This window comes from Cucurbita moschata, unplaced genomic scaffold, assembly GCF_002738365.1.
Source record: "Cucurbita moschata cultivar Rifu unplaced genomic scaffold, Cmos_1.0 Cmo_Scf00052, whole genome shotgun sequence".
NCBI lineage: Eukaryota > Viridiplantae > Streptophyta > Magnoliopsida > Cucurbitales > Cucurbitaceae > Cucurbita > Cucurbita moschata.
The window spans coordinates 402615-423031 of NW_019268568.1; the positions used below are offsets into that span (position 1 = coordinate 402615).

The 20417-nt window shown below is 36.9% G+C and overlaps 2 protein-coding genes across 7 annotated transcripts; one reads left to right on the forward strand and one right to left on the reverse strand.

Moving 5' to 3' along the window:
* Nucleotides 1–341: 341 nt before the first annotated feature.
* On the reverse strand, nucleotides 342–8660 carry LOC111436176. 2 transcript variants are annotated; one of them, XM_023073894.1, is made up of 9 exons: nucleotides 7584–8660; nucleotides 4624–4715; nucleotides 3825–4525; nucleotides 2876–2946; nucleotides 2472–2561; nucleotides 1954–2151; nucleotides 1767–1847; nucleotides 1086–1200; nucleotides 342–900 (listed from the first exon to the last, which is right to left on the reverse strand). In XM_023073894.1, exons 1-9 carry the CDS (start codon nucleotides 7944–7946, stop codon nucleotides 758–760), a joined length of 1854 nt encoding a protein of 617 aa, XP_022929662.1. In that variant the 5' UTR covers nucleotides 7947–8660; the 3' UTR covers nucleotides 342–757. The 2 variants fall into 2 exon arrangements, with proteins under 2 accessions (XP_022929662.1, XP_022929663.1); XM_023073895.1 differs by lacking the exons at nucleotides 342–900; nucleotides 1086–1200; nucleotides 1767–1847; nucleotides 1954–2151 and adding an exon at nucleotides 2159–2285 and having other exon boundaries at nucleotides 2451–2561.
* A 2296-nt stretch (nucleotides 8661–10956) lies between these two features.
* Nucleotides 10957–19855, forward strand: LOC111436173 (mitochondrial proton/calcium exchanger protein-like). Of its 5 annotated transcripts, XM_023073891.1 has the most exons (16): nucleotides 11066–11146; nucleotides 11489–11584; nucleotides 13195–13899; nucleotides 13983–14355; nucleotides 15112–15258; nucleotides 15373–15461; nucleotides 15552–15644; nucleotides 16360–16486; nucleotides 16961–17025; nucleotides 17104–17278; nucleotides 17482–17670; nucleotides 17760–17807; nucleotides 17950–18096; nucleotides 18207–18289; nucleotides 18363–18478; nucleotides 19555–19855. In XM_023073891.1, the coding sequence occupies exons 3-16, from the start codon at nucleotides 13307–13309 to the stop codon at nucleotides 19635–19637; spliced, it is 2328 nt and encodes a 775-aa protein (XP_022929659.1). In that variant the 5' UTR covers nucleotides 11066–11146; nucleotides 11489–11584; nucleotides 13195–13306; the 3' UTR covers nucleotides 19638–19855. The 5 variants fall into 5 exon arrangements, with proteins under 5 accessions (XP_022929655.1, XP_022929656.1, XP_022929657.1 ...); XM_023073887.1 differs by lacking the exon at nucleotides 11489–11584 and having other exon boundaries at nucleotides 10957–11146; nucleotides 13305–13899; XM_023073888.1 differs by lacking the exon at nucleotides 11489–11584 and having other exon boundaries at nucleotides 10957–11146; nucleotides 13305–13899; nucleotides 13983–14295.
* Nucleotides 19856–20417: the final 562 nt, after the last annotated feature.

Consider the following 20417-nt stretch of genomic DNA (forward strand, 5'->3'; position numbering starts at 1 on the left):
ATCCATTGAAAATTGACCCATGTGTCAACTATCTCATTGGAACATCCCGAACATCCATCCATTCATTCAAGTTCTCATTAGGCATTAGACTCTCATGTGTCCATGCTAGACCATTTACGACATTCGTTCTAAATAGAAACACTAAAAGAATATTTACTCCATTGACATATTTTTGTTAAACCCCTTAAAACATGAGAGTTGTCACCATAATTTCTTTTAGGAAGTCTTCTTGCATTTACCTGAAAAATATACCAGCCTTTTCTAAGAAGCCTATGAGGACTTGAATTAGCTTTAGTCTCCAAGAAGGTAAGATGTAATATTGAACAAAAAACAACTCCAGATACAGAAATACATCTTCCTTCATCAGTACATGTTCTACTCGTGGAACAAACAAATATCAACAATATTACAACAGAGTAAAGTACATTGGCAAGATCTCTCTCGGCTATCCGAGCACGTACGAAGAACGAACTATATAAACAAGAGTACTACAACACAATGTGGTATCAGTAATCCTACATGCTAGGAATCATATACTGGCAAAACTATATGAAAAGAGTGGATGAACAAAAAAAAACTGGCAACAAAGTATCTATGGACTAACCTCTCAAGACATTGTGTGTTCAACTGTCGGAATACCATGGTTGCGGAGTTCTACAAGGAGGTATGCTGAAAGATGCTGACGGGGAGAATCTTGACAGAGGTTACTGAAGTTTGGCTTACTAAATATACACGTGTTCGACGTTGGGCACTCGGTTTATGGCGTGGACTTGGTTGCTAAAGCACGAACCTCGGATTGAGTTGACAATAGCTTTTCTCTAAGAAATACATTATACTCGTACAAACTTTTCATACTCCTCAAGATATCGGACATACCGATATCAGAACTATCTTTAAAGTCTGCATTTGAAAATCCAGAAACAACTTTGAGCATAGGCATTCAAACAAAGAAATCATTCACAAATCCAATGTAAATTAGCACTTTTCATCAATTAGTTATTGTGATGAAAACATGTTCCAAGACTAATCGTTATGTTCTTGACAGAAAAAACAGATATCATTCTTAAAGAAGAAGCAACAGTTACCTATTGAGGGCGGTGGTGGAATAATATCTTCAGGATGAGAAAAATCTCCCTTGAATGGAACAGTTAAACGTTGCTTCCCCTCATGGGTAGAACCAAGTACCTGATGGTGCAGAGGCTGGGATGGAGAGAACATGAACATTGGATGAGGAATGGTTCAACATTGAAGTTCCAATAATTTGATAATGGTTATTAAATCATTGTCTGTAACTTTGTCCTTATGTTGCTAAGGTAGCAGATTATCACCAAAAGGAGGTTTTTTCATAATTTTTATAGTTCTCGTGTTCATTATGCTTCTGTTTTTGGCCCACTGAAAACGATCTGACCTATGGGGTGTTAACTCTTTGAGGACGGCTAAGAATGTCTCTTAAAAGGAGCGGATGGGGTCTTTTCAAGCACAAATAGAACGAGATAAAGGGGGTATGCAACCTAGAGAGATGGCCATATCTCTTTTCTGAATGTAGTATCGAGGTTCAATTCATTTGAAAAAGAGGTCAGGAGACCGTGCGAATGGTTGAATTGATGACTTCACTTTGACCTCTTAGTAGCTTAAGATTTTCAGATTCATATAGTAACTTAACATGTAGCCTAAACAATTCAACGAATTATAAACATGAATTCGAAGCAGATAGATTAGAATTGCATAGTCGAAATTTTCATGCTAAATACAACAGCGAAACTCACTCGCTCTTGCTTGGTTGCTATCGTTCTCATTTCACGGTCAGTAGCTGTCGCCTTCGGAGATATCATATCATGCTTAGCAGTCTGCATATGATAAGTCTAATCAATTTGGAATTGGGAGCGATGGGGACTTGAAGGGAAGTGTCAGAAAATAAATTAGCTCATGTAAAGAATACAACAAGAACATTACCTCCTTGGTATATCCATTTACATCTACGTGAAAGCTGATAGCAGTACTACTTCCACTCCTTAACCCTCTCGGGCGCGACGATCCATTCTTACGACTTGATGGACCAATGCAGTTGGTGCAACTAGACCCTTTTGATGGATCACTATAATCATTATCCAGTGCACTGTAGCCCCATGTATACATTACATATTTCCTCAACTAGAAAATAAAATAAGTCAGTTCACCCATCATAGTTCATGAGGTTTAGTTCCAGTTAAGACTCTCGTAACCCGCCCCAAAATTACCGTTCGCCGTTCGCCCACCAATACCACCTTACACAGAGAGACAACCTCCCTAGAGACAGAATGAGGGGGACATATATGTTTTGTTTTAGGGGGGGCTTAAAAATCTAGTAGTCAAGCGAGGTAACCCTTTCGAATTAAACTAATTTCCCTCATTTAAAGCAATAGAGAACAGGAAAAGTAAATAATATCAATTGACTGATATCTCAATGAGAGAAAAAGAGGAAGAAAAAACACCTTATTCCAATGTTCTTGTGCTTTTCTTCGATTTCTAACTTTAAGCATAACACTGTCTTCATTGCGGAGCTTTTTAACTCTGTACTCGAGCTACAAAACAAACCAAGTTAGTTTAGTGAAACAATCACTCGAACTCGAAGAAAGAAGTGATAATCGGTTTCAGTGTCAAGTTAGTTGGTTGTTTCGCATAGAATTTTCTTTTCATTTCAAATTAAATCAATATCAATGTCAGATGCTATGATGACAACTTATAACAGGTGTTGTATCATATATAAACATAACCCAATGCTATGTGACACTAGTTCTTGCAAAGTAAGAAACTGGAAGAGGAAAGTTATGATGTCATAAGAAGTTTTAGTTCTTATTTACAAGCTTCAGTTTCAGTTTTTGGGTAAAAGCCTTACCTGCACCAGAAGGTAGAAGAAAATGCTAAAAGTAATGCAATACAGACCACCAAGATCTGCAAGAAAGCTAACTGCATAGCAAAGAAATTGTAGGACCATCACAAAGTTAGTCAAATGCCATTATAAACATTAGTTACAAGATAAGATCTATTGGATGCATAACTTAGTGAATCTTTAACGAACCATTTACATTTAAACAGATCGATACGAGAATCTAGACATATTCATTCAAAAAAGAGTCATCTTCAGAGGAAAAGAAGCATGGACACATGTATGACACACAGAGGAAAAGGAGGAAGAACAAGCTCATTCAAGCGCTCGTTGGGAGATCTAAAGACCTATGAGCCAAGACACAAGTTAGTAGTGTTGTCAACGGGGCGAGGCAGGAGATACATTCCTCATCCCCATCCACACGGGATTTTAATCACTTTTGAGGGTTGAAGCGGGCTTGGGGATTCCCCTAGGGGAAAATTTATGAAATAATTAACCCTCCCTGGAAAGAACGAGTTTTGTCGAGTTAACGTACTAGGGTAGCCATCCAAGTTACTAGAATCCAATCTGCTTTTCCCATACATCTCATGCTATCCAGACTATGAAATGACATTATTTCAGTGATATAATAAGGTATCTAGTGGCATACGTAACCAAATATATTAGTGGAATAGTACGATTGCAAGAGATTACCCAATCCCGGATAGTTTATTGTGGTAAGTAATGAGCACGAATAATTTCGGTAATACAGTAAGAACTAAATGGAAAATTTTAATAAAAGAAGAGGTGGCAATCAGGCTGTTCATGTAATATTTAGAACAATATTGAGGTAGATACAACATCTGAATGAACAACCATCCTTATCTCAAGATCCAAACAATTCAGTTTATTTGTGCAAACATACATAAAGAAGCATGTAAAGGAGGGTGTGTACATGTGAATGAAGCAAAACACTTACCAGGACCGAAAATATTTTGACGCTCTACCTCGACAATGTACGAAGAGAGAAGATTGATGTACAAGGTGATGTTGAGTAGTCCCTCATTGGCATTTTCAAGGGATAATTGGAGCTCATTGGTATTCTGAAAGGATGAACCTGATACAAACTCATGAAATAAAGGCTGCATGAGCTTGGAATCCTGGTTATTACGGAATATTCGTGGAAATAGGTTAAATTGCACGATATTTGCATTCTTCCCTCTGAATGTAACTGGTGTATCATCCAAATTGCTTCTATTTTTTAATGTTCCACTAACAAAACTTTCCTGATTCTTTTGAACATGATCCTTAGAAGAGAAGTTAAACTGAAATCCAACAGCACTTGCCGGGTTATTTGGAAGATCGATAAACTGCCATGAGATATAAATATCATCCTGAATGAAACGACATTTTTCGCACTTAACGCTTATAGTTGGCCCTTCACTCCTGTTTTGACAAGAGAAGTTTGCAAAATTTGACAGAGGCATTACTTTCTGTGCCAGAAAACCAGGGTTTCCGAACACAATAGTATCAAGACCACGTATATTTGAACAACTCATAGTTGAGACTGTCGTTATATTGAATTCCATGTCATTCACAAAGGAAACCAAGTCTGGTGCATTTGCGGCTTTCATGTTATGCACTTCGATGCTTCTCTTAGATATGATTTGGTAAAGCAACCTGAGAAAGAACTGAAAGACCAAGTCAATATGAAACGAACATGGGAGAATTGATTTTAGTACATGACAGATGAAAAAATAAATAAAATTAGTACTTACGCAGCGAACAAGCCAGAGAAGACTATCCAACTTGCCATTGAGAATGTTCCACCAAGTTCCGTTTTACGTTTTGTGACTACCTTTTGGTCATCCTTCAACACAGATAAGGTTGCAAGCTAATTAATAAAAAGAAAGAACATTTATGCATAGGACTTTCCACTCCAAAAAGACAAAAAGTATGCAAGTCCAAAACGAAACCTCAGATAATAGGTTATGCGCTGCTGTTAAAATCACAAACAAAAGGGAAAGAAACAGAGCCGATATTCAAGGAGACTCATAAAATGCATCGAGTTCTTAATAGTTAAGCTCGAGCCGATATTCAAATATAAAATGCATCGAGCCGATATTCAAGGTTATGCGCTGCTGATAAAATGCATCGAGTTCTTAACAGCTAAGCTCAATGAAATATTATCACAATCCCCCGCAGTGACTTCTAATTCTCCCACCAGAATAACCTCCCTAAAAATCTCTTTGGGAACAGCTACTATGCCAGCAGTTTAAAACAGAACCTAAAAGGACAATTGTTTCAGTGAATGTTTGTACGGATTTTCTTGACGTGGTACAGAAAGGACTGTGGTCAAATTTGGATGAGTAGGATCCTTTTTTTCTCTCTCTCTCATTTTATAAGAGACAATTTCATAGCAATGTGAATGTACAAAAGAATGGGAAAACCCCAATCCAAAGAAAGTCACAAAAAAAAACCCCTGGATTGTAAAGAGGTAACGCTATAGTAAGAAGGATGAGAGAACATTTACAACAGGGAACCATAAAGAAAACTATAGCATAAAAAAAACGAATGAAAGGAGATTCTTCGTCCTCGAACACCTGCTGATTTCTTTGCTCACACACTTCCCAAAAGAAGGCTCTTATAAAGGTCAGCCAAAGGATTTTCTTTTCTCTTTTTTGAAAGGATGGCCTTAAGCACATGAGAGAGAAAACCAAGAGGGTTATTTGGGAGGGACATGTTCAACCAAAGGAAGAAAGGATGAGGCTCCAAACACCTGTCGCGAATTCACAGGAGAGGAAGATTAGGCTTTGGGATTATGTACTATTTTTACAGAGGAGGCACCATTTGGGAGACAGAGCCATGTAAGGCATTCTCCTTTGAAGGTTATCTTTTGTGTTTCGTGCTCGGTGACTGAGTTCCCAAAGAAAAAACTTAAGAGAGGAAGATTAGGCTTTGGGATTATGTACTATTTTTACAAAGGGGGCACTTTTGTGTTTCGTGCTCGGTGACTGAGTTCCCATAGAAAACACTTAACCTTTTTTCGGATAGGAGTCTTCCCAAAAACTTTATCTTATCTTCACTTGCTGATGTACAAAGAATCTATGTTTCCAAACGCAAGAGGACGAGCTCATGAAAGAGTAAAATCTTCAAGAGGATTAAGACAAGAAGAACCTTTGCGTCCTTTTATTCTGGTTCCAATTTTGGATGTGCAAATCTGAATTCTCAAAATCATTAGAGAACTGTGAGAGTACTAATTAGGGGTATATGGGTAAGATTAGTATGATATTAGTAAGGGAATAGTGGTCATTAGCTAGGGGTGCCTTGGTTATAAATAGAGCGTTTGACGTTGTAACGGCTTGTGATATTACAATATAGTTCAATATATAGTTCTATACTTGGTAAGTGGTATTCTAATAAGTATCTGGTTATTAAGGCTTTACTAAAGGTGATAGAGCCCATGTGAATTACCTCTAATTTGCTAATGATACTCCCATTTTTAGTGACTATGAAGGGGCAAAGGCTGAAAATAAACCTCTCTAAATCAATTATGGTATCAACTGTGATGAACTTGAGGAAGAAACCTTAGCAATATATCTTAGTTGTACAAGAGGTAGCCAGCCTTTGTCCTATTTTGATATGCCTTTAGAGAGAAATCTAACAAGTGAAGAGATGGTAGAGTTTGCTGGCTGGACCTTCCTTTTCTACATTCACCTTGAAAAGAATGCTAGGGAGAGGTTTCCACACCCTTATAAAGAATGCTTCGTTTTCCTCTCCAACCGATGTGGGATCTCACAATTCATCCCCCTTCAAAGCCCAACGTCCTCGCTGGCACTCGTTCCCTTCTCCAATCGATGTAGGACCCCCCCAATCCACCCCCCTTCGGGGCTCAGCCTCCTCACTGGCATATTGCCTGATGTCAGGCTCTGATACCATTTGTAATGGCCCAAACTCACCGTTAGTAAATATTGTCCTCTTTGGGCTTTCCCTTTCGGGCTTCCCTCAAGGTTTTTAAAACACGTCTGCTAGGGAAAAGTTTCCACACCCTTATAAAGAATCTTTGTTCTCCAACCGACGTGGGATCTCACACAACACTTCCTAAATTGTTTGTTGTCTACAATGCTGCAAAATAATTTGTTCAACAGATTCAACAATGACGTCCCAATCACTTAAAGGTGTCCCCTAACGAGTCTCTTGTGGCCTCAAGTTAAAGAAGAACCAGAACTTATTGGAAAAACGCTACCATAACTAACTTTGGGAACCCCGGGAAAAGTAAAATAAGCTTCAAACTGGTATTATCCGAAAAGGTACTTTCTTAATACTTTCCCCTTTTTCTCATCCATACAAATTGGAGGTTTGTAAAGGAGTTCCTTCTCCCTTATTGCATTTTTAACATCAATAGATATCTTGATCGTCCATAGTGTTCGATTGTCAGCTCTTTTCAGCTCACCTGGTTCAGACATAGATTACTGAAACTTTATGAGTGCCATAGCAGAATTCATGAATAACTATGAACTTCATCAGACTTAGTAACGTACATTAATGCCAGTGAATCCAAGAAGCTCACAATTAATACTTCGCAAACCAAAAGCCATAAAGTTTAAACAAAACCGCCATAATTACAGCCATACGTAACCAAAGCAAAGCCATTAACTTCCATGAAATGTTGAGAAAAAAAAACTATATAACCCATCAAACTAGTGTAAATTTCTAGAAGATAGAGCTAAGAGCTAACCAGCCAATGTCTTGTAGAAAAGCAAACATCCAGTCTGCTAACCCACCATCTCATCCTGAACCAGATATTTCTGCCATCCTCAAGCTTCATAAATCTAAGGAATATGCAGAAAAAGAGCCAACAAAGCAGCATGACCAGAGTAGCCTTAAGAAACACAGCCTGAGACTGCGTGATCTTCCTGATGGAATCAAAGGCGAATATGGTCTCTGGGAAACTAACAGCAGAGTTCTCGAGCCGGCCTGTAGTAATGGCCGAAGTACCGCTGAAAACAACACAGCTGTTGCTGGTTCGATTGAGAAGCTGCCCTGGTGGGCATGCACAGAGGCTTCCATTGTAGCGGAAGCTATTGCTTGGACATGACATTCGCGATCCTTTACAACAACCCAGAAATTTAACCTCGAGAAGCTGAAATGGGATGTGGGGTTTCTGAATATCAATGCACCCCAACACTTCGATCACAACTCTAGTTCTCGATCATTGAGCCTACAACACGATACAGCTAACTTCCGAATTGGGGTAGTTTTGATTTTCATGGATAATCATGGAACAATGATAACAATGGAGGAAACTAAAAACCCATCAAGCAAACGGGAAGAACACGTCTAATTCACCACAGATTAAACCAGGAATTGGGTTATTGGTTGAATCAAGAAACACCTAAACAAAATCTGTAAAGGGTTTCCAGATTTTTAACTCACCCTTTCCTTGATTTACCCAAACGTGGGCGAGAATCTACGAGCTGTGGAGGGCAATGGGAGAGAAAAGGGATAACAAATTAGTGGCCGCCTCGTGGGGTTTCTGGAAAAATCGTAATGGAATTGGATTACCTTTTGAATTTCTTTTTACCTTTTTCTCCCGTTTGATTCTGAATTGTTTTGGAGAATGTGGGTCGAAGTTATGAGCCGGTGAAGAAACGAATTGGGAGGGAAATAGAAAGAGGATCATGTTGTGAGTTGTATTTTGTTCCTCCGTGAACAACGGTCAATTCTTTCTATCATTCAAACCCAAATAAGAGCACGGCTAATTGAATCGACATTGGAAGCTGCGCGCTCTCATGGCCATCTCCTCTCCATCTAAATTTTCAACAATGGTTCAAATTGTTGGTCATTTTCAACGATGTGTACGTTTGAATTCTACATTTGTCGATTCATTATCCTTCCCACTCTTTTTTTTTAAGGAATAAATTAATAAAAATGCTCGTAATTTAAATACATCACTATATTTCTCATTTATAAACTCATGATCTTCCACTCAATTAGCCAACGTGGGAGTCCCAATAATCCTCAACCGTTCATTCCTCACTTATAAACTCATGATCTTCCACTAAATAATCCTCAAACAGTTAGAAGTATTTTTTAAACAAAATATTAACTTTTTCCCTTCCAAACTAATCGGTAAAGGTACTTTTTTAAATTAAAAGTATTTTTTAAACTCATTTAAAAATATAAGGATATTATTAAAAAAATTAAAAGTTTAAATTTTTTTTAAGAGAAAGTAAAGATTTGAAGTGTATTTTTATTAATTTAGTCTTTTTCAAACGCACAACAACGGTGTATGAAATTTTTTAATTAAGATTGAATTTGATTTTAATTTGTTAATAGATGCTTTTGTTGCACGTCGAAAGCGAAACAAATGTACTCACAACACCAATGAACGAAATTACACCAAGATATTTACGTCGTTCGGAGAGAAGAAATTCCCTACATCCACGGGTAGCAGCAACCAATCACTAATAAACAAGTGTTACAAGTGAATACCTCACTATCACACTACAAAAACTCCCACCAATACGTCATTCAACAACAACAAATACAATGTGACACCCAAAACTCTCCCAAATCCCGATATCAAATTCTGGTATCAAATCCCGATATATAATTGATATGACTAAATTTAAATCAAATCTAATCCAAATAACTAAATCAAATCAAAACTTACGACAATTTTACGCCAGCTTTAACTAAATTAGACCATATATTATTAAATAAAGCATTATCATTTTAAAATGGATATTAAATTCTTCCATATAATTTAATATATATATATATATGAAATTGTCAACTTCATTAACTTACATTTATGAATATTTATTTTGATGATGAATATTTATTTTGATGATGAATATTAGCTGTAGATATCATTCACTAACTTTAGATATGAGTGAGAATCAAACGTCAAGAATCGACTTATTAATTTGGGTATATATGTTGGTCAATATCGGTTTTGCACATAGCTTGTAACGACTCTAAATTTCTACTAATATAAAGTTGCTACCATCTTTATAACATAATCTTTTATAAGAAAATAAATATTATATACATGTTCGTAAAACAATGTCATGAACTTGAATGTTTAAAAAAAAAATGTCTTTAAAGTAACGTAAATGAAATATTAAATAAAAATAAAGTAAATAATAAAATTGACAATGCCCTGTACTAACCTAATGTCTAAGAATTTAAATAGAATTATCCTATGCATATATCATGGTATTTGCTTTTGATATTATCGTCAGTCGTATAGGGTACCTTGCCTTTATCTGAAAAAAATAGAAGTAGCACACGGTTTGAGTATTTTAAGAAATACTCAGTATGCGACCTCGCTATTGAAGTTAGGGAATGCAAACACATGCAACTCATGATTAAAGACCTATCGTTAAAATCATGATAAAGGTAACCTCTAGTCCAAACAAATTGAATGTGTAATACTTCCCTACACACAACCCACGCGTGCAAGTGTGAGTTCACTAGGCAGTTTCGTACATCCCATGGACCCATCATAATCAGGCTAGTTGTCTATAATTGAACGTCTGGAGGTCAGCAAGACCTCGAATATCATGCAAGGCACGATCATCATCATAGTATGCGCGTTCGTACTCATTATCATAAATGGAGAAGTAACATTATGTAAATGAATACACAATATGCATGAGAACCCTATAATTTTCATCTTAAATTATTCTTATGACACAACCATATATATTGTTCACATATTATCCTAGGTAACATGCATGCACTAACCTTCGTACATTTGTCATCACTAACATTATTTAGAGTTGTGTCTCATAAAACTCTTCATCGTAATGCAAAATGAAATCTTATACATGCACATCATCTTAGTATGAAATAACATCATATTGAGTCATATCGCATCATCATCATCATATAACATCGGATCATACTAACTTATATCATCACTGTCATAGTAATTTTTTTTTTTTAATTTTTTTTTGTAAGAAGGTAGAAAGTTTAGGTACATATATAGATACATACATATATAGATATATATATGGGTAAACACGCCTAAAGTGTTTTCTCTTAATAAAAAGGAAATTGCGGAATAAGAGTCCACGACGGCTGTGATAAGTATGGTGGAGTCCATGTCTCCACGAAAGTTCATAAAAGTTCGAAGTTTTGCTCTAAATTTTCAGACAACGACGCACATACTGCGACCCTCCGCTTCAAGGAACCTCCAAATCTCTCGGAAACGCATACCAAATCCTCTCCAAGGAATCATCCCTCACATTTCAGCTCTTCGATCATATTTCTCGGCTTTCAGCTTTGATGGTAGCAGCTCTTCGAGCTTCTGGTTCTTTTTTCTTTTGTCTTTGTGTCCTCCTGTCGTAGTTCTTTCCGTTTTAAACGAATTTTGTTTCTTTAGCTACCCTTTACCGTTTTGTTCGGTATTCAATCACTTGGTATGTGTTTAGTCAGTTGCCCAATTCGAACTGAGTGTGTGTGCATGTTGGGGAGTTTGGACTGTGCTTTGTTTTGGTTATTCTTCGGTGTTTTTTTTTTTCTTTTATCGTAGTGGATGATTAGATTGTTGATTTTGTTTTTTTAGCTTTTCCTTAATTTGTGCCTTTTCGCTTGTTACTTACCCAATTGGCCGAATTCAGTTTCTTCTAGGTACCCGTTATCGTTTTGTTTGGTAATCAATCACTTGTTGTGCGATTCGTCATCAGCCTAAATTGAACCGAGTGTGTCCGTGTGGTTCTGTTACATGTATGTGAGTTTGGAGTGTGCATAGTTTGGTTGATCTTTGATGTTTTTCTGTCGTAGTATATGTGTAGATTGTTCATTTTATTTTCCATTGTCTTTTACTCTTTCCTTAATGTGTGTCCTTTTGCTTTTATCTATTCCCGTTAGACCGGATTGGGTTTCTTGTGTTTTGCAGTTATTGCTTCATATGGTGTTTGTAATGGTTTTATTCAGTAATGAATCACTTTATGCATCATGTCTTTGTGTCCATCACATGTATGGGAGTGTGGATTATGCATATGATATTAGATGTTTGTCTATAGTTGTAGATGAGTTGTTTGTTCATTTTTTTCCATTTCCTTTTACCTTTTGCCTTTTAGTTGATGTGTGGGATCCAACATCGTTTGGAGAGGAGAACGAAATATTCTTTACAAGGGTGTGGAAACCTCCTCCTGGCAGACGCGTTTTAAAAACCTTGAGAGGAAGCCCGAAAGGGAAAGCTCAAAGAGGACAATGTCTGCTAATAGTGGGCTTGGGCTGTTACATGATGTGTACGTGTTCCCTTAAAGAGTGGATAAAAATGGTGTTAGAGGTTGTGGTTCTAATGTTTTGTAATTGTATTGTGCAAATGGGACCGAGTGTGTGAAAGATGATGTGTTAAACGAAATGAATGAGGGAAGTCTCTTTTGCGGTCTTTTGAAACGTTTGGGTTTTGAGAAATAAGAGAGCTTTAGTAGTGCTGTAGAGATGTGAAGAGTTCATGAGAAGTTTGAGCCCTGGGTAGGTTTAATGCCTCTTAGTTTGTGTTTATACAAATCTCTGATTCTTAACAACAGAAGCCTTTTATGCAATGATCCATCTTCTTTAAGTTCGTGGATGAGTCGATGATCATTGGAGCTCTTTTCTACACGTGCTGGCTTAATTTTGTTTCTTTTATTGGGTATCTTGTTGGTTTCTTGGCCTTTTTTTAATTTTATTTCTATGAGTTAGGTAGGATAGTGTCACTGTGTAAGTCTGTTCCTCAGGTGTCATAGCTGTTTCTTTTGTTTCTTTTTGGGGATGGTTCTGTTATTCTGTTTGTATGAATGGATGTGAGACTTATATGTTGGTTTCATTAGCAATAGGACTTCGTTTCTCCGTAGAAAATTGAAGCATTTTTGTTAGCTTTTTTCACGAGCAATAGGACTTCGTTTAAAGCTTGCTACATGACTCTCAGAGTGCCGCTGCGACAGTGTATGTATGTTGGGGACTTTTTTCTCCGTAGAAATTTTATTGATAGATTGGGGTTACTTATCTGGGTTTACTTCACACATTCTTTCAGGCTATGCTTATTTTGCTATCTTTGTAAGCTTTCAAATTTCAAATGTCAATGAGAAGTTCTGTCTCTTGTTTGAAAACATTATGGAATATGGATCCTTTGTTGTGATATGGTAATGTAATTTTTTTTTATTATCTCTTATTTATTTAGTTTTATCTTTCCAGGGGTTAAATACTTCCATACCATCCCATTTAGTTTAGTATATTCAATCAACAATTTAATTCGTCATTGATTAGGATTATGTTGTGAAGGTTATAATATTGGTAGAACTGTAAAATTTGAAACCTCAGGTAATTTCCTTTCTGTTTTTGGACAGGATGTTTGTTGGGTTGTTCTTTCATTGATCACAGACTGAACAAATTCTGTGGTTTGATTGAATGTGTGGCCTTTGATTTCCACATAAGTAATCAAATTTATAGTATGCAGAAATGGCTTTAAGAGCGATATTGGTTAAGAGAAGGCACCGTTTCAGCTCTGAGAATCTGTCTACCAGCTTATATCTAAGGTTCTCCAGATTTGAACATGAGCAAGCATCTCAAGCTGATGATTTACAGAGGTTGGGCTGCATTTCCCATCCTCCACCTGTAGCTATTGATAGACGATGCGAAGGTGGCTTATCTTTAGTTGTTAGAAAGGAGTTTTTATCCTTCCCAGTTGCAGAATATTTTCGAAGTAATCTTCTAAAACCTCAAAATTTTGGTCATGGAATTGGAAGAGGAGTGTCAGCTTCCTGTATGGGTGTTAGAAATGTTGTACAACTTTCACATTATTCTACGACGGCCACAGCTGGTCCACCTGAATTTGGTGGTGATAATGCTAGAAATGAAAAACAAGCTGCGAAGAGGATTAAAGAGCCATCACCAGAAGATTGTGATCAAGCAGTTGAAGGTTTGAGTACAGTTAAAGCACAAGCTAAGCAGATGCAAGAATCCCAGAAAAGTGCTGAATCTTTGTTGAAAAGCATATGGGCTAAGCTTCTAGGAATAGGTCCTGCTTTGAGAGTTATTGCTTCTATGAGCAGGTTTTTAATTATAGTTCTTCTCGCATCATATTTGATCTAAAGTTTGACTCTCATAGTGCATTGAACAGTATTATATCATGTAGGGAAGACTGGGCTAAGAAGCTTCGCCATTGGAAGGATGAATTTAAATCTACAATGCAGCACTATTGGTTGGGTACAAAACTTTTATGGGCAGATGTTAGGATCAGCTCGAGGTTATTGGTGAAACTTGCAGGTGGGAAGGGCCTTTCTCGAAGGGAGAGGCAGCAACTCACACGCACCACAGCTGATATTTTCAGGCTAGTTCCTTTTGCAGTTTTTATTATAGTTCCGTTCATGGAGTTCTTATTGCCAGTCTTCCTGAAATTATTTCCCAACATGTTACCATCAACCTTCCAGGACAAGATGAAGGAACAGGTAAATGTTGCAGAGCTGGGTGGAGATTGCGAAGCATGTACTCCATCGCGCAGTTCATTGGTTGTTTGTTCTTTGATTTTGGAACTTAAGTCTTTTAAACTTAACTCTCCTGCCATTTTTCTTCCTGTGCTGGTGTTTGTACTACATTCATTTCTATTGCTGAAATTGCTGTTTATTTACAAACTATCTTTTCACGAACAGACTATTATGATAAGTATGTAGCTTATGCATGGAAACATTTTTTGTCACATCTGATTGTTGTGATCTCTTTGGTTGAATGAAAATGGTTTTTTTTAATCAATGAAATTGTTTCATATCCAACAATAAATAAATAAACAAAGGAAATACATTGTTTTGGCTCATGATATTTCAGAGATGTGAGTATGAATCTGTGATAGTAAAAATTTGAATGATTTGTTTATTGAAAGGCAATTAAATTTTAATGGAGAAAACTTCAGATGTTTCTTTGGGGAAGAGTGCAAATACACACACACACACATACATATATATATATCTATATACACACACATATATACACATATATATTTGCTTCATTATGGTCTTCAACTTTAAGTAGCTTACACTGTTTCTCTTTTTATATTTCTTGAATGAATTAGTTGTGCTACATATTTGTTGTTCTGACCTTAATACTTGTGGATCAAGGTAGATGGAACATTTTGTAATGAATGTAGCTCTTACATCTGAAGCTGTGCCTTCTATTGGACGAGATAGTTCATAGATCGCTAAGTCATATGTTTTCTCTCTGTCTCTCTGTCTCTCGACAGAATAGGTCTGATTTTAGTTTCCATCTTTCAGGAGGTACTAAAAAGAAGGTTAAATGCTAGAATAGAGTATGCCAAATTTCTTCAGGATACTGTGAAGGAAATGGCCAAGGAAGTCCAAAACTCCAGAAGTGGAGAAATTAAAAAGACAGCAGAAGACCTCGATGAATTCATGACTAAGGCAAGTCGATTTCATCCTCCATTCCTGCAGTGTGTGTTAATTTGGTTTTACCAGCTTTGTCTACCACAGCTGATACATCTTGCTCTATGGGGATGTTATATTTTGCTTATATAGGTCAGAAAGGGTGCTCGTGTTAACAACGAAGAAATTTTGGGATTTGCCAAGTTATTCAATGATGAGCTTACATTGGATAACATAAGCAGGTCAAATTTTTGTTTATTAATTATGTTCTTCTATCCTTTAGCTTTTATTTTCTTTTAATATATATCCAGTGAACGTTCATTTATTTGCAGGCCTCGGTTGGTGAATATGTGCAAATACATGGGTATCAGTCCATTTGGTACTGATGCATATTTGCGCTTTATGCTAAGGAAAAGACTGCAAGAGTAAGAGTCTCCTATCAACATGACATGCATAATTCCATCGCTTGTGCATTTTATAATTCAGGATTTGAAGTTTTTAGCTGTAAATATGTTGCAGCTTCAATGTACTTGTTCATACATCTACCATTTTACCAGTTTGTCATGTTAAAAAGGTTTGGTAATGGTCAAGGACGTTTTCTTTAATGATTATTATGCATTCTATTCGAGGTATTTTTGTGAAAGTTCACCTAAAAGTTGTTCATTTTCCTGCTTGTTTCAAGTTTAGTTCGACTTTTATTTGAAAAATGAAACATATGGTCTCATCAACAATGAGGAAATTTCCTTTCAGCCACGTGTGTAGTTTTACGTAATCACTTGTGATTGTTCAAGTTGTGGCCTTTGATGATATTAAGCTTCTTGTTGTAAGAGTTGGTATGGAAGCTTTATTAGAGAAGGATGTATATTACCATAAACGTAATGGTTCTGACCACTATTTCTTCACTCTGTGAATTATTCCATGAATTAATTTGTGCTAATTTAATGTCTTATCTTTTGTCTCTGTGGTCATCCATATTTCTTTGCTAGAGAGGCTGCATCTGAGGAAGTTGTTGATAAATTTCAAGTATTTTCTTGTTTACAAAATGTTGGGTGGGAGATGCCAAAAGTAACATGAAGTCATTACATTTTTTGTAGTCAGAAATTTCTCTCTATAAAGCACGAGGTTCTTTTATATTTGCAGGATTAAGAATGATGATAGGATGATTCAGCTAGAGGGGCTGGAATCTCTTTCAGAAGCAGAGCTTCGTCAAGCCTGTAGAGAACGAGGTTTACTTGGATTGCTTTCTGTTGAGGAAATGAGACAACAGGTTTCCTCTTTTCCTTGTTTCTATATCAATTGTTCTAAATGGATTATATAAGACCTAGGAACACTATACCTTCTGTATATGGTGCGTCGGCCTTTACTTTCTTCAATGGAACCATGATTTTTCGTAACTCGCAAGCTGTCCAGCTCTGTTATGTCTGCCACGAATTCCACTGGTTTTATGAAGCAACAACAACATTCACTCTTTCTTGTAACCTTTTCTATATTTTGGTTGCACCTTGCATTGTTCGAGGCCTATCGTTTTCGTGGCTCCTCCTATTATACATCCGTTCTTCTTAACTAAAGATGGTTTCTTATCCTTTATTTATCCTGCTTGGAGATTTTAATTAGCTTGCTTAAGTAGATCTACAGTGACCCTCCTGGGCTATATCAGCCTACTGCTTTAATTTGTGTGAAATCGTTAAATTGGAACGCACGTGCATAGTGAAAAATCTTTTCGCTTGGTTATTTCCTGTAGCTACGTGATTGGCTGGATTTATCTCTCAACTACTCCGTACCATCTTCGCTCTTGATTCTTTCTAGGTAAATTAAATACTTTCTGTGGCTTTTTTTCTAATTGTAAGACAATGAAATATGTCTTCTAATTGATAACCGATGCAGAGCCTTCTCTGTGTCTGGAAAGGTGAGACCAGAGGAAGTTGTACAAGCAACTCTCTCCTCCTTGCCGGATGAGGTTGTGGATACCGTAGGGGTGACAGCTTTGCCATCTGAAGATACTGTTTCAGAAAGAAGAAGGAAATTGGAGTTCCTAGCAATGCAAGAAGAGATGATAAAGGTTGTGGGGGGCTTCCTTATTGTTACAATTATTACTATAAGAAAAGTTATGGGAGAAGGGGCGTTGCCAGCTTGATTTGATGTACTTGAGTGGCTGATTCTGTATGAGTTACCTAGATGATCTAGGTTTCTTATTCTCGTTGTATTGGATTAGTTGTTTCGAAAAGGCTCGGGCTTTTGATGCTCTTCATAATATATATATAGGAGGAAGAAGAAGAAGAAGAGGAGCTGGCTAAGATGCAAGAAACTGCTGGTAGTCAAAAGGATGTAGCACTAGAAGAGATGAGTAGTCCAACTACTGGAGAAGAACCCAAAGAAAAAACAAAAACAATGGAGAAACAAGAGCAGCTGTGTGAACTCAGCCGTGCATTGGCAGTTTTAGCTTCTGCTTCTGTAAGAATTGACAACAACTTGTGATTTCAAGCACTTGCGTTGTTGCTCTCTTCTATTTTCTTTGCATTTACACGTGTTGTTTCGTTTAGTCGGTCAGCAGGGAACGTGAGGAGTTCTTACAGCTCGTAAAGAAAGAGGTATTACTTGTTATTCCTTCTTGTTGTGTACCTGCAAATTAGCCTAACAACATAAATGTCAGTAGGTTAGTGAGTTTTTTCCTTGTCTCTAAGATAGCAAAAGAATCCCGTACATGGTTAATTGGTCGGTGTTTTTTTCCAGATAGACCTGTACAACAGCATGGTCAAGAAAGAGGGTAAAGATGGTGAAGCAGAAGCAAGAAGGGCTTACAAAGCTGCAAGGCAGGATACCGACCAGGATGCTGAGTCGACTTTAGGTCGCAAGGTTTCGTCGGCACTTATTAACAGGGTAACATGGTTCTTCATCATAATTGTATTTCATGAGCTTATTTTGGTCTCTCGATGCTAACTCGCTATCAATTGTCTAGCTTCTGTCTCTGATCTGTACCATGTTTTCAGATTGATACGATGCTTCATAAGCTCGAAAAGGAAATCGATGATGTTGATGCCAAAATCGGGGATCGTTGGCGATTGCTGGACAGGTTTTATAGTTGCCGCTTTCTAATTCTATGTGAATCATGCGAGTGTAACTATGTATATGGTACTTCTTTGCAGGGATTATGATGGCAAAGTGACAACTGAGGAGGTTGCATCTGCTGCTATGTATCTCAAGGACACCTTAGGCAAGGAGGGTATTCAGGAAATTATCAGCAATCTCTCCAAGGATAGAGGTAAGCAATGTTGCTTCATTTTACTCTTCTGCCTCTGTTTCTTGTCCCTGACATGTAATGCTGATTTTAACCCAAGGGTGCTTTGTCGTAAGAGTTAGAACATTTAGAGATACTTTCCGTGGTCTTAGGTTCAAACCCGAGTTGAAAATAACTTAAAATTTTAATTCTTTGACGTGAGATCCCACATCGGTTGGGGAGGAAAAACGAACCATTTTTTATCTGAGTGTGAAAACCTCTTTCTAGCGGACGCCTTTTAAAAACTTTGAAGAAAAGCCCAAAGAGGATAATATCTACTAGCGGTGGACTTGGGCTGTTACATTTAACGTATTTGGAGTTATCCTTAAGCCCATGATCTACTCGTTACCCTAGAACATTGAGACATCAAAGACCATCTTGATATGTGGAAATCACTACAAGGGGAGTAAGATTCGGATTACCTTGTTGATCGAATATCTCAAGGCAAGAACATTGTTTGAGTTTCGAATCATTCCACAAGCATGATCGATCATGTCTAGCTTGAATGATTCTTGTTGATCAAATATCTCAACGCAAGAACACTTGTTTGAGATTCGAATCACTCCACAAGTAAGATTGATCGTGTCGAGCTTGAATGATTCTACATGCAACCTAAACTACATAGAATTGCAAATAAACTTAGTCATTCGCTAAAGAAAGCACAAATGCTCCTTATACTATATTTTCCAAGTCTGGTTACAAATACAACATACATGACTTTATATATTCTCAAAATGAAACTATTAGAGACATTCCAAGAGTTACATTCATACTTAATGTCCATAATTAACCATTATGTAAATGTAACCTAAAGTAAATATTAATGTAATACAGTAACTTTAAATTACTCAAAATTGTAATCCACCCTAAATCTATAACATGAAACTTCGTTCTTCTTCAACGTGGCATGAATTGAAATATCTTTTGATAATTTCAACAATACTTAACATCTTTATTAAAGTATATTGTTTGATTGATGTCTCTTGGTTCATATCACATCTGGTTCTTGAAGTCTTAGTATTTTCGCTAATGAATCTCGCGTTGCTACTTTCTTTTAACAGAAGGAAAGATACTCGTTGAGGACATTGTGAAGCTAGGCAGTGCAACAGAGGAGACGGAAGCATCCGAAGCAGGAAAGTCGTAAAGGAAATGCACCATGTTACCCTTAGCCTAGTTGGCCTTAGGAGGAGAGTATATACAGTAATGAAGGTTACAATAATTAAGAAATCCTTTTCGAATGCAATAAAGAACAAGGACAAGTGTTGCAGAGTCGGGCAGAAGATTTGAATCTTGGATCTTTTAGTCGAAGGTACACGCATTATGTCAGCTAAGCTATGCTCGTTTTAGCAGCTTTTTAAGACATGTCTTGTTCTTAGGAGCACATTTTTATAGAAGTTTTGAAAATTGATCAAATATTAATTGACCTATAATTTAAAATAATGGAATAGACTAAACTATCTTTGTCTTACCACTGCCATTAATAATTGCGGTAACTTTTCAATAGCTCCCTTAATTATGTACGATGAATTTTCTTCGTCCCACGACAGACTATTAGCTTAGTGGTAGAGTAAACAAGAATATCGATCATGTCTCTTGCTTTGAGAGAATTCACATAGGTCAATCTGTAGGGAGGCGAGACAATCGGGCAACAATCTACGACGATCAATAGAGAATTCACCCATGACCTAAATTACTGCAAGCGTTGATTCTCTAGCCTTGATCGGTCATCATCGTCTTTAATAGTCAACCACCATCACCACTTTTCATCGTTAATGTCATGTGTGGCTTATGTACTTCAGTCATCGATGAAGATCTAACTCAACTTTTGGTCATTAGAAATAGACTTCAAACTAACTCGATACTTATTTTAATTTTATTATTATATTTATTGATACGAGGTTGGGTCAGAATATCTATTAAATGC